Here is a 14824-nt window from a genome sequence, read left to right as displayed (position 1 = left end):
TACGGTCCACTGGGCTGCCGACAGCGGGGGAAAGACTGACAACAATTAGTTTGGAGAGAGAGTGGCACGCGATCAATGAGCTCCCAGAAACTCCAGTTATCAGAAAACAGACTGCTGACTGACCAGATCTGAGTCTGGGAGGAGGAGAGACAGAAAGCAGGCTGGATAATTAGCAAAGAGCCGGCTGCATCCTCAAAGGGGAAGAGCAGCGAGCTGCATGCACGCAGCCATTCGCAGCATCCCTCCGTCTCTATCTCTTTAAGAGCGGGGAGAAGGAGTGTGTGTGTGTGTGTGTGTGTGGGGGAGGGGTATTGGCTGGGGTGGAACAGTCCTGTAATGAGCAGATTTTAGAGAGAGAGGGAGAGAGAGAGGCCGAAAAACAAGAGAGGACAGATGACTTGGTGGAATTGGGATACAACAACAATCCAGGTTTTTAGGCATCGCCGACACGGAGGGGACAAAGGGGGAACGGGAGAGGAATAATTCTTTTTTTTCCCCTTCTTCGCATCCTCCAGGAGGAGAGGCTCATCATCTCTGGATCGGGAGGAAGAGGCTGGCTTCGCTGGTTATGTGTGCGTGAGGCTGAGCGTGGAGGATACGGATGTGTGTCTCCGAGCCTTGTTTTCCAGGCCATGCTATAGAGCTCCAACTTCTCCCTCCTCTCTTTCTGTCTCTAATGGCGTACCGGTGCAGCAGCAGCAGCATCCTGGTCCTGCCTCCCTCTCCGTGGGCCGGTGCAGCGGGATGTGTGGATGCTGTAATGTCTGATTGAGTTGCTGCTGCTGCTGCTGTCGCCTCGCTACCGCCGCCGCCGCTCTCTGGGCCTCTGGGACTGCTGGAAAAAGCCTAGGCCTCGCTTGTCTGGAGCGCTGCAACCGGCTGAGGCAGACGGGGAGCGAGCTTTTCCCCCGGCTGCGAGGCTGCGCGGAGCAGGAAGGTGGAGGAGGAAGTGGAGGAGGAGGAGGATGAGAAGCACTCTGAGCCTGCGTGCCCATGGGAAGCAGCATGCACGGCAGCTGCGTTCGTCACTCCAGAGCCGCCGCTGAGGCTGAGGCTGCCTCTCCGTCCGCAGAGGCGATGCTGTCCGGGCCACGTCCCGCCGCTTTCCACGACGAGGAGCCGCCGTTTCACATCCTAAAATAAGAGAGAGAGAGAGAGAGAGAGTCAGGCCCGGCGCTTCCACGCTATCAGCTTCAGGACTGGGCCTCCTCCCTCTTTGCTCCTTCTGAGTGAACCAGAACCGTTGTTTCTTTTTTAAATTTCTTTTTTTCTTGACGTTCTAAGGATTTGCCGAAACCTGTTTCATGCATGTCCACTGGAGGCAGGTTTGACTTTGATGACGGGGGGTCGTACTGCGGGGGGTGGGAGCAGGGGAAAGCCCATGGGCGAGGGGTCTGCACGGGGCCCCAGGGTCAGGGCGAGTATGCCGGCGCCTGGAGCCACGGCTTCGAGGTCCTGGGCGTGTACACGTGGCCCAGCGGGAACAGCTACCAGGGCACCTGGGCGCAGGGCAAGAGGCACGGCATCGGCGTGGAGAGCAAGGGCCGCTGGGAGTACAGAGGGGAGTGGACGCAAGGGTTCAAAGGTCGCTACGGGCAGCTGGAGAGCACGGCGAGCGGGGCCCGGTACGAGGGGACGTGGAGCAACGGGCTGCAGGATGGATACGGCACCGAAACCTACTCCGATGGAGGTAAGGCTGCTCAAAACTCATGTCCTACTGAGGGAGGCTCACATGTCAGAAACCCAGACCTGGTTCAGTCCCGTTTGGTTCCACAAACAGATTTTCAGGCAGCAAGTGGAGCGACTTGCTTACTTAGCCTGCTGCTAAAATCCACCGTATCACATCTCTATATAAATAACATGTAGGTCACATCCACATGCTGGCTTACTGAGCAGGCCTACGGGGCCCAGACCGGACCCCAGGGACCACAGGGTTCAGGAGGGACCATGTTTGGTGTAGTATTTAGTATAATATCTGTGCAGGAGGGTGACAGGGTAGACCTGCTCCGGCAGGAAGCTTTAGACAGCAGACGGGCAGATTCTCTTCATCACCGGAGAGCAGAAGGACCCGAGAGTTTGACTCCACCTGCAGAATGTAACTGAAAGAGACGCGACTACAAAGAGACACAAGACGACTACAAAGACATGCAAAATGATGAGAAAGAGATGCAACACGACTCAAAAGACAAACAAACAACTAAAAAGAGAAGCAAGGTGACTTAAAGTGACAAAAAGGACTTTGATGTCGTACAAAATGACTACAAAGACGTAGAAACGACTACAAAGACACACAACAGAGAGATGTAAAAGATTGACAAAAAGACATAAACCCTACAAAGAGACACTAAATGACTACAAAGAGACTCAACGTGACTACAAAGACTGATAAAACAACTACAAAAAGAAAGACTCTTTCAGTCTGGCTGTCTTGCTCCGGTGTCAGAGGAGTCGGAGGCCTTTTACGTGATCTAATCCGTCCTCCTGAACCCATGAGGAGGTCTGTGGTCTCAGGTTGACGGGCCAGCCTGTATTATTATTATTTTATTAGAAACAGGCCGCGGTGCTGAGATCTCATCACTTCATCTGTTTAGAGACGCACAGATGTATTAAAGACACACCTTCACCCCCTCTGCATCACACCCTCTGTCGCCATGGTAACGTGGAGACAGCAGGTCAGCGTGCCACCAGAGACCAGCTCCCCCCCCCCCCTCCCCCTCTCTGATTGGCTCCCTGCCTCCGTCAGTTTCATTTATAAATCTAGGCCGTTTGATAAGTAGCGGCACCACCGCGCCCCGGACCCGGATGTTGGAAGCCAGGTCAATAAGTGATGCAGGTAGAGAGAGTGTGCGTGTGCGTGTGCGTGTGTGTGTGCGTGCGCGTGTGTCGGTGCTGCATAGAGGCGGAGGTTGTTTCCCGGGAGGTGGAGGCTCCCAGCGCGAGCACTAAGCCTTACATCCTCGCGCCTGCTGCTTCAGACGGGAAAAGATGGAGAGGAAAACATTACAAAAAAAAAAAGGACTGCGTCACGCGACAGCTCTGCCACTCTCTCTTCCGGTCACGTGGGAGACCGCCGACAGATGAATATAGCACGCACGAGCTGACACATTTTCCACAACCCAATAAATGTGCCCACACACACACACACACAGGCCCGTCAACACGGCACGCGCTCATTAAAACCGACAATAAAACGATACCACGCGCCACATGCAGCCGCGCGTGCACCTACAGGTCCGCCGGGTTCGTGTTTCAGCACCGCGGACAGCTCCCGGTCGACGTTCTCGGTTTGCAGAGCCTTAAAAAGCAGTTTTTAAAAAGTGAAAATAAATCACGGTGAACGAGATGACACACAGAAGAGAATGCAGGTCGTTACCTGCAAAATAATTAATCATTTGAGGCTCATTTGAGGTGTTTTGGTTCATCGGGATTCATCTGTGCCCCAATAATACTCAATAATAATAATAATGTACAGTTTATATACTCGCCTCATACTGTTCCTGTAGTTAAACAAGAAAACTGTCTGTAACCAACAGGACACGATACAATAATAAAGTGAGTGTCAAGTCGTGTACTTAAGTACAATTTTGAGATACTGACTTGCAACATCTCAGAGGGGAAATATTGTACTTTTTACTGCTTAAAATGTAATTAAAATATGATGTATTATAAACCATTAAGCTACCAAGCAGTATCTAAAGTTATCAAATAAGCGTCACCTTTACCAGCTGCTACTTTTAAGTGATCACATTTATGCCTCGATAATGATTATCCAATTTTTATCATATCACGTTTGGTACTTTAGGAATCTGAATCTAAGATAAGATTTTAATGATTTTACAAGTGGAGAGAGATCAGGGCAAACTCAACGACTCTGGAGTCCACAGTGCACGGAAAAGTGGGGAAAGCAATTACACGTAAAGTACTACAAAACAATTAAGTGAAAGTCTGAGGTGGAGAAAGCTCAACTGAAAGATCTCACTCCTGATAATACACGTTTGTGTTTTCTCTAGCCGTTTAAACATCATCCAAAGTTGATTATGCAGCTGCGAGCGGCTCCTCTCTTTCATTTTTTTGCGTTGCATTGTGGGAGAAAAGTGTGGAAACACGATAGAATCGATGTATAGAATGGGTGTGTGGTATCGGGACCCGGCGGTGACCCACTTCCTGTATACATGCTGAGTACTGCATGAAGATTGTTCACTATAGCGTGAAGCGATTAACCTACAAGCCGACAATGTAAACGGGAGATTATGTTGTAATACAATTAATGCCTCAATGATCATAATCCAACAGAGTACTTTTACTCATGGTACTAAAGTAATGTTGTATTTTTTAATTTTTTTTATCTAACTAAAATTTAAATGCAGGAATTTTACTTACTTTGAAAATGTGTTTACTTGTAAAAGAGTATTTCTACACTTAAAGATCTGAGTACTTCTTCTTCTTTACAACTTGTTGTTCAGCCCCAGATTCACCAATAATCAATTAATGCAGCGTTGAAGCCGTTATCATTTAGAGGATATTTATTCTTCATATTCAGTACAACATTAATTAATCACTGATGTTCAGGGCTTTCAGGGCTCCTGGTGGTCTACGAGGGTCCCGTTGTCTGTAATCTACAAGAGTGACAAAATTAACTATACTAACAAAATAAAAGAAGTATTCACCCTAAAAAAACACCCACAAAAATCCCACAATGCAGTGCTCAAAGGAAATGAAGGTCTCGTGTTTTAACGGCTCCAGGAACTAAAAAGGAAAAAACAAAAAACATTTTGCTGTCTGTGTACTTTAACAGTATCCTGTGTCCTTACAGTACTACAGTAAATGCTATTAATTATTCATATTTATCAAACTGGGACACAGTGAGTGACTCATGTTTGAGATTTTGCAGCGTGGATAAAAAATAAACCTCCGTGTATCTGTGATGGTTTTATTTTTACTTCTGTTAATACTACTACTGTTAATACTACTACTGTTAATACTACCACTACTGTGAAAACTACTACCGTTAATACTACCACTACTGTTAATACTTCTTCTGTTATTACTACCTCTACTGATAATACTACCACTACTTTGAAAATGACTACTGTTAATACTACTACTGTTAATACTACCACTACTGTTAATACTACTACTGTTAATACTACCACTACTGTGAAAACTACTACTGTTAATACTACCACTACTGTTAATACTACCTCTACTGTAAATACTGCCACTACTGTGAAAACTACTACTGTTAATACTACCACTACTGTCAATACTACTACTACTGTTAATACTACTACTAATGTTTATACTACTAACGCTGTTAGTACTAACACTACTGTTTATACTACTAATACTGTTAATACTACCACTACTGCTAATGCTACCACTACTGTTAACACTTCCACTTCTGTTAATACTACTACTACTACTGTTAATACTACCACTGCTAATACTACCACTGTTAATACTACTACTGTTAATACTACCACTGTTAATACTACTACTGTTAATACTACTACTGTTAATACTACCACTGTTAATACTACTACTGTTAATACTACTACAACACCAAATGCAGATGAACCCATGATCCTGGTCGGCTCCAGATTTCGGCTAAAAGCCTTTTAAGGCAGTTTTCCTGCTCCTGGTGACGTTGGGACTCGAACATGTATTCATGAGTTACGTGTTCTCGTCCTGCTCCTGGTGACGTTGGGACTCGAACATGTATTCATGAGTTACGTGTTCTCGTCCTGCTCCTGGTGACGTTGGGACTCGAACATGTATGAAACATCATGATTGTGTTCTCGTCCTGCTCCTGGTGACGTTGGGACTTGAACATGTATGAAACATCTTGAGTTACCTGTTCTCGTCCTGCTCCTGGTGACGTTGGGACTCGAACATGTATGAAACATCTTGAGTTACGTGTTCTCGTCCTGCTCCTGGTGACGTTGGGACTCGAACATGTATGAAACATCTTGAGTTACGTGTTCTCGTCCTGCTCCTGGTGACGTTGGGACTCGAACATGCATGAAACATCATGATTGTGTTCTCGTCCTGCTCAGTGTGTGAAGAGTCCTGACATGACTTCTGTTGTGATATGACACTATAAACAACACTGAATTTCAGCACCTTGGACAGCTCCGGCTCCACTTAAACAGCTGCTGATGTTTAAATCCTCTTTACGACCCTGAACTGACAGGAAGTGATGCAAGACGTGATGTCAACCAAAATTCACGAACACTGTACCGCCGTTAAAATCATGAAACAGTCATTCAAATGATAATTATTGGTTTTCCTGCTCACTTCTCAGATTATTCGTAACTTTTTTAAATGTTTTGAGTCGTAAGCCTCTAGTCTGCGACTGCGAAAACAAACAATGTGCTGGTTATCCATGAATTCAGCATTAAGCAAACTTGTGTAATTTCCTGGAAAGTAATCACCACATTCAACGCTGTAATTACACCATTAAACATCTGTCTTTGTGATGCAACAAACAGCAGAGTTACAGATCAGCAGCAGATAATCTCGTCATAGTTTGAGTTTAATTTGATATTAATTATCTACAACAGATTCAGTTATTGCATGTTCTGATGTGAAATTAACTTACAGCTAATCATTTCTGATGACTGAGCTGCCGTCATATAACTTTTTTTTATGCGATGAGATAAAAAATGCTCACGGAGAATTATCACCTGCCTCCAGTTTCCCTCTCGCCGGCCGATTTAAGCATCTTATAGCTCGCCGTTTTGTGTTTTTTTTACGGCCCATTTACGGTTTTGGTTCAGCAGTTTTCACATTAGGAATCTCCCGATAAAGCTACACTTCCTGCTCGGTGGCAGCCAGACACAGTGAGCCATTCACCGGGGAAACGGTGGTGCGTTCAGCATATTTCCCACAGGAGTCGGTGGAGACCAAAAACAGAGCTGAAAAGAAAATACAAACACGACTCCAAGGGAACGCTATCGTTGTCTCCTGGATGTCTTAATAAGCAACAACAAGTTCAACATGAGTTTTAAAGGTGATAACACTTTCAGATCGAAAAGAGCTGCTCGGGTTTAATTAAGTCAATACTTGTCGGATATGATGTTCATTTGTTCGGGTTATTATGGAGCTCAAACTGCTCACCTGTGAAGCTCAACAGGAAATAAACACTGCTTCCCTCTGAAAACACTCGTTTTTACAAAAATGCGATGACTTTTATTCAGGTAGAGCAGATAGTAACAGTGTGGCAGCTTGACCAATACATTTATGTCAAAATGAATGAAAAATATAATTTAGTTTTCTTTTTATCTTGTTTAAATTTTAATTAGTAGCATCATTACATATTTTGTTATTTGTCACATTCTCCTGGTGGAGACATTCGTTTTTTATCAGTTATGAGTTATATCATGTGAATTTTAAGAAACAAAAACTGGTTTGAAAACCTCTCAAGAATTGTTATGGCACCACCTAGTGGTCAGAAAGTACCGTCACTTTTCTTTGCAGGATTGAAGCTCGATCTACGGGCGTCAGAATAAGCAAACCAGATTATGAATTATTATCGTTTGTTAATAGCTACATTATTTCTCATTCGCTTGATCTTTCTTTTCTCTTTGGAGGCTCCACTGGTCACCACTGGACTTCTGTTGCTCCGTGTTATTATGGTATGGATGGCTTCGGTATATTTCCTTCCGTGGCTCATGTTACCCAAGTCTTTAAAATCCTCAAACTCACCGCCAGTTGCTAGGAAATCCTTCACACTGTCCCTTTAAATAAAAGATCTGAATACTCCGTCCAACACATCAAACACAGTAATCCTCTCTCCGTCTTGTACTACGTCGGTTTGTCTCTCAGATCTGCCAAATCTGAGACAACAAACATCAGATTCACTGGATAAACACGAGTTCTCCGTCCGTTTCTTTAGAAAGAGCATATGTCGTTTCCAGCCGTCGATGCCAAATACCGGGTATTATTCTGGTTTACGTGGTTCTTCTTCACAGCTTTCATGTCGAGCCAACACGCCTCGGTTTGTTCGCCAAAGGATGTCGCGTTTCATAAAACATCTATACCTCACACTGTGGAGGATGACGCTGAATACTCATCCGATCATGTTTGTGCTTTTGGGCTCATGGGCACTACGGGAGTCTGAGTCGGTCCACCACTTTGGTTCAGACCGAGATATCTCAACAACTACTGGATTGGATTCACTACAGATATTCAAAACCTAAGTATTGGACACATTTAAATTCTCACCTCATCCTCAGGGGAACATGAATGTCTGAATAAATCCATCCGATAATTGTTGAGAGGTTAAAGTCAGAGGATCACCAACGTTGGTTCATCATCTGAGGAACATGAATATCTGTAAGCGTTTTGTGAATTTAAGAGAAAACTTTGATCTGCTGTTGGTGCATCTTCTGGGGACCATGAGTGTGATCCAGACATTACAGCCATGCAGTGGTGTGGTGGTAGTTGATGAGGTGGGTGTACTGCTAGGTAGATGGGTAGGTTACAGAGGAGGAAGTGGGTATACTCTCCCATATATTCCAATGGCTTTCTGGCTGATAGGTGGGTATACTGTAAACCACCAGAAAAAGAAGTGGGTATACCCCGTATACCCTCCACTACACCACTGCAGCCATGGAGGTATTATGGATAAAAACAACCCAGGTGTGACTCTCCCTGTGTGTGTGTGTGTGTGTGTGTGTGTGTGTGTGTGTGTGTGTGTGTGTGTGTGTGTGTGTGTGTGTGTGTGTGGCTCCCAGGAACCTACCAGGGCCAGTGGCTGGGCGGGATGCGTCATGGCTATGGCGTGCGTCAGAGCGTCCCGTACGGCATGGCGGCCGTCATCCTCTTCCCCCTGCGAACATCCATAAACTCCCTCCGCTCCGAGCACAGCCACGGGCCCCCGGCCGTGCTGGAGGACGGCACCGCCACCACGCCCACGGACGGGGTGGCGGCCGGGCTGGCCGGGAGCCCCGTGGGCCGCGGCGGGTTCGCGCTCACCGCTCCGAGCGAAGCGGAGCGGCAGAGGAAGCGGAAAGGCCGCTTCCGGCAGTCCATCCTCAGCGGGCTGAAGCTGCGGCGCTCCGAGTCCAAGAGCTCGCTGGCCAGCCAGCTGAGCAAGCAGAGCTCCTTCTGCAGCGAGGCCGGCATGAGCACCGTCAGCTCCGCCGCCTCCGACATCCACTCCAACGCCAGCGAGGGCGAGCAGGGCGCGCCGGTGGACGCCACCGTCACCGAGATGTACGCGGGCGAGTGGCGCAGCGACCAGCGGGCCGGCTGGGGGGTGAGCCGGCGCTCCGACGGCCTGCACTACGAGGGCGAGTGGGCGGGCAACAAGAGGCACGGCTACGGGTGCACCACCTTCCCCGATGGCACCAAGGAGGAGGGCAAGTACAAGCAGAACGCGTTGGTGAGCGGGAAGCGCAAGAACCTGATCCCGCTGAGGGCCAGCAAGATCCGGGAGAAGGTGGACCGGGCGGTGGAGGCCGCGGAGAAGGCCGCGGACATCTCCAAGCAGAAGGCGGAGATCGCCATGTCGAGGTAACGTAAAGAGAGTTTAGTACAAGTACTCATAAGTACTCAGGGCCTCCAGAGGTAAGCGAACTAAGCTGCTTCTTGGGGCCCCATCTGTGTTTTTGTTTTACATTAAATAAATGAAACCGGTGACATAAACATCAAAGTACACAAAAGAAAGATAATTGTGATTTAATATGGAATACTCACTTAATCATAAAAGGGTTCTGATGGGGCCCCGCAGATAAATATCACAGGGTATGTGATTTGTGATATATCTAATAATTAATACCATTTATATTAACAAAGTGTGACATTTGTGTCAATAATTGTCAAGGAGGGGTGACTCCACGGTGGGGGCAAAATCCTGCATAGGCCCCCCAAAAGGCTTGGGCCGGCCCTGCAAGTACCAATACCACACTGTGAAAATACTCCACTAGTACAACTCCAAACTTTACTAGAGTAAAAGTACTGATGGTGCAGTAAAATGTTTGTGGTTTCCTCTGGAAGCAGATAAACTGTAATGTGAAAAGTAACTGAAGCGTAAAAGTAAAGTAAATTTACCCTGAGACGTAGAGTACTCAAAATGGAAATACTCAAGTAAAGTACAAGTACCTCAAACGTGCTCTGAAGTAAATGTAGTGACATTCCATCACTGCTTTTCAGATGTGGAATCATTTCTGCACCAGAATTCATCAATTCATCTCAAACATCAATCAATAAATCAACTTTAAATTGAAGTATAACCAATAAACATCAGTTTATGGCTCGTTGAAGCTTTGGATTGTGACACAAAGTCTTTTATTCACCTTATTTACACTTTTAAAGAAGTGTAATGCAGCTTAAAATCCCAACGTATCCTCAAACAGGATGAACCCTGACAGTAAAGGTTCGATATCTAAAAGCACATTTTCCTGGAGAGCCCAGATAATAACCTTCACGGCTTCCAGCCTGTGTGACCGCCGTGTTTCCACCTGTCCCGTCCAGGATGAGCCACGCTCGTGGGAAGGCGGAGGCGGCCGAAGGCGTGGCCCAGAAGGCCACCGAGGAGTGCCGACTGGCCCGGATCGCTGCCAAAGAGCTCTCCCCCTCCTTCCACATCTACGGGAACGGTGAGCTCATCTATAACCTGAATGTATCCCAGCTGTTCATTCTACACTTTAGTTAATGCAGAATCCTGCTTCTACAATACTGCTTGTCCAAAAATAATTTCCCTTTCGTTCAGTTTTATTGCCAAATTTCTTCCCACTTTTAAGTTTTTTTCATTTCCCCCTCCAGAGACCGCCGTTGTGACAATTAGTCATAAGTCGTGACTGAATAAAAACCGCAGCAGATCACTCGTTATCTCCGCTTAAAATCTACGCAAGAGAGCACCAATAAGTGTCTTTATTAAACTATGACATCACGCGTACGTGGATTCACGGGCCGGCTCGGTGTTGACGTGTTTTTGATCTCATAATAAAAGTACGGAGGATTCAAACTGAATCAAGTGTATTCACTTAGTTAATCCTCCGTAAGCCGGCAGCGACTGTCAGCACCAGATCCAGTTTGTATGCAGCTTTTCTCTCCTTTTGTTACGCTGCATGCTGATATAACACACACACACACACACACACACACACACACACACACACACACACACACACACACACACACACACTCAGAGGTGGCTCGGTGCCAAATCACCTCACCGGTTTGATTCTCCGACTGTTTTCCTAGGACTCGAGTGTCAGAGGCCTAAGCACCAGGACGCCAAGGACAAAGACCACGAGGTGATCTCCACGGGAACCGACAGTCCGGAGCTGTGCACGCCGGACACCACGCCGCCCGTCATCACACCCGATCTCAGCCCCGTGCTGAGCGTGCCCACGCCGCCGCCCCGCAGCCCGCCCAAGCACGCCCACCGCCCCAGGAACGCCTGCTTCATGCGCCAGAGCGCCGTGGACGACCAGGGCGGCGCCGAGATCCAGGTGCTGGTGGAGGGGCGGGGCGTAGACCTGCCGAGGGCGGGCGCCAACAATTGGAGCGACGACATGTACCCGGAGCGAGGGGGCAGCAGCCGCTCCACCACGCCCTCCCTGCTGGAGGAGCAGGAGGGCCAGATCAACGGCCACGAGCAAGCGCCGTTGTCCAACCACAAGCCGCGGGAGAAGTCCTCGTCCAATCACAAGTCCCGGGGGGAGCACGCCTCCTCCTGCAGGACGTGGGAGCACTCCCTGTCCAACCAAAAGCCCTCCAAGCAAGCCTCTTCCAATCACAAGTCGAGGGAGTACTCGTCCTCCAATCACAAAACATGGGATCATTCTTCCACCAATCACAAGGCCTGCGAGCACGCCTCTTCCAACTACAAGCCGCAGGTGCACATTTTGTCCAATCACAAGGCCTTGGAACATAACATGTCCAATCACAAGACTTCTGAGTATGCTTCCTCCAATCACAAGTCCCCAGATTATATCTCCTCCAATCACAATGCAAAGGACCACGTCTCTTCCAGTTACAACCCCCGAGAGCATGTCTACTCCAACCACCACCCCAAGCAGCACAACCCCGCCAACCACAAGCTGAACGAGCACGCCGTGATCGACCAGAGGCTGGACGGCCTCCCCGGGGGCTGGACCGCCGAGAGCACCCTTAGGTGGAGCCCCGCCCACTCGCGCCTCACGGAGCAGGACGAGGAGAGGATGAATGACTATACGGTGGACATGAGGCTTCAGTGTGCGGACTCCTTGCCGCCGCCTCGGGGGCTGGGCCCGGAGTCCCCGGCCCCCAAAAACAACCGGCTGCGATCCCGAGGCCTGCGGCCGGTCCGAGAGGGATCCATGGACTCTGTACAGATGCTGGACAACCTGAATGTGGGGGCGGAGCTTGAGGAGTGGCCGCTGCACAGGGACCTCACCCTCTCCCCGCCCCTCAAGTCTCAGCCCATCACCCTGGAGCAGGAAGGAGAGCATCTCACCCTCAAATCAAACTCAGTGAGTCATCAGATGCAGAGCCACACTTCACACTACTGAATCATAAAACAAATACTATATATAATACTTCATTTTATGTAACTTATCATCTTTACATTTCTATCTGTGAGCAGATAAAACATGTTACTCAGTGAGCATTTGAGACATTGGTAGCCAGGCTAGCAGTTTCCCCCCGCTTCCAGTCTTTATGCTAAGCTAAGCTAATTGTCTGCTTCCTGTTCAGACTCTTACATCGATATTCTCTGGCAACAATCAGCACATAATCAAAAAGTAAAATAACACTGAAATACTCACATAAGTACAGTGAGTAAATGTACACATTTCCACAACATGTTCTGTAGGTTATTTGTGATTAAAGAAAGGGAGTGTTAAGGATTTATTACAGCCGATACAACTGACTTTTCAAGCTTCCATTTGTTGTAATGTGTTTGTAATCAGCTGTTGATTCTTTCCAGTCTTTAACCTTCTCTCCTCTCTTGTCTTTCAGGGCTCCAGCTCTATCCTGGTGGTTATGGTCATTTTACTCAATATTGGAGTAGCCATTCTTTTCATTCACTTCTTTATTTAAGCTTATACAGGTATGATCTACTAAGACTTATTGCTAACTACGGTATATTATATGATTACTTACTGAGTGAGACATTCTTGCCTACTCGACTGGAGCCCGAGCGACGGACACAGCAGAGCCTTTCTATTGTTGCGACTGGTCTTTCCACCTGCGTTGAAGCCCGTTTCAGTTTCTGTGAAAGCACCCGTTCCTTTTTTTTTTTTTTTTTTTTTTTTTTCCAAGCGCTAACTTTTTAGCTCGCAAAAAAAAAATGTAAGAAAATAAAAAAACGTGAGAAAGAGAGAAAGAACTAGCTATTGTTAGACGGACTGGAGATGGCACAGGCAGTTTTGCCCATTTTTTCCATCACTCTCGACAAGAATATAGCAAACCCTGATTTCTTGGTTACCGTGGTAACCAAGAGCGTGGCACACACTCACATCCTGACCCCTTTTGACCCCTCCCCCATTGCCCCCCCCCCTCCCCCATCCACCAGTCTAACCCATATTCGCACTATGCGCTACATACAGAACTATGCTGCAAGAGTAGATCCATTTTAAAGGGCTCCGTCATTATTCTTTTATTTATTCCACTATGAAGACACACACACACACACACACACACACACACACACACACAACCATTGCATGAGGCTGTGTGGCGTTTTAAAAGTGCATTTTCTATCCCTTTAACATCACTGTTCTGTCCTCATTTGTACGCACTCCATCCGGGTTGTCACTTCCTGTCGCCGAGCACACACACACACATATACACACACACACACACACACACACATGTACACACACACATGTGCCGGCAGAGATTTTTTTAGGGGGAAAAAAATCAGTCCACCACGCCACTTCACGTCCAATCGAAATCACAGAATCTGAGCGATGTCAGATTCATCAGCGACCAACGACACACTCAACGAACCGTGAATCTAAAACCTCGAGGGAAACTTCCTGAAATTTACTAAGTGGAACACGTTCGCACGCAACAACAACAACAACAACAACAAAAAAATACCAAAAAAAACAACAAAAAAAAGACACATTTAACTGCTGACATACTGGAGGAGGGTTCAGCCTTGCCCCTTTGTACAGCCTTGAGACTGTTATGTTATAACCACTAATTCTACTATATATGTGTATGTGTCATTATTATTCAAGTTTGTTACTTTTTTGCAGTTTGCAAGACAGAGAGAATGCTGAGTGCCTCGTATTTATTCATTTTCCGTCTCAGATTTATTTTAAAAAAAAGAAGAAAAAACCCGACCCGAGATAATAAAACACCCAGGCTGAGAGGAGACGAATGACCTTCAACATTAGGAAAGGTGACCCCTCCCCCCCGTCCTCCCCGCCCAACACACACACACACACACACACACCTCCCTTCCACCCTGAAATGGCATGCACTGTTTTGTCTCTCTCCCCCTTTTGGACCAGTCAAAAAGGGAAAAATGGGGTTTCTACGGTGTCATTTCCAGACACTTTTTTATTTCTTCTTTGGGCCGGATGAGATTTTTTTCAGCATGTTTGTTCAGCCTGCTCAATCTGGTGTCGGTCTGTGAGTTTTCTTCTCCCCTCTCGTCTCTTAATCCAGCAACACGAGGCTATACGTGAGACGCGGAGAGCAGTGTAAAATAAACGCTAGCTTTTAAAAAACTCTCAGTGGCTTTTACCGGAAAAACGTCCCGAGTTTATGAATGATATTAAAAAGAAAACTCTCTGCTACTGTATGTTTTATACTTCGCACCCAGTGGCATCATCATGTTGTGACATCATTGCATGCCCGAGCATGCTCTTTCTTACTC

At 47.1% G+C, this 14824-nt stretch overlaps 1 protein-coding gene across 1 annotated transcript; it reads left to right on the top strand.

Annotated features, from left to right (window-relative positions):
- The first annotated feature begins 1293 nt into the window (after nucleotides 1–1293).
- jph3a (junctophilin 3a) lies at nucleotides 1294–14020 on the top strand. Its single transcript, XM_084020648.1, has 5 exons — nucleotides 1294–1690; nucleotides 8739–9519; nucleotides 10480–10604; nucleotides 11212–12464; nucleotides 12952–14020. Exons 1-5 carry the CDS (start codon nucleotides 1309–1311, stop codon nucleotides 13030–13032), a joined length of 2622 nt encoding a protein of 873 aa, XP_083876774.1. The 5' UTR covers nucleotides 1294–1308; the 3' UTR covers nucleotides 13033–14020.
- The last annotated feature ends 804 nt before the right edge of the window (nucleotides 14021–14824 follow it).

Source organism: Eutrigla gurnardus, assembly GCF_963514095.1.
Source record: "Eutrigla gurnardus genome assembly, chromosome: 1".
NCBI lineage: Eukaryota > Metazoa > Chordata > Actinopteri > Perciformes > Triglidae > Eutrigla > Eutrigla gurnardus.
This window is presented reverse-complemented; position numbering and strand designations above follow the sequence as displayed.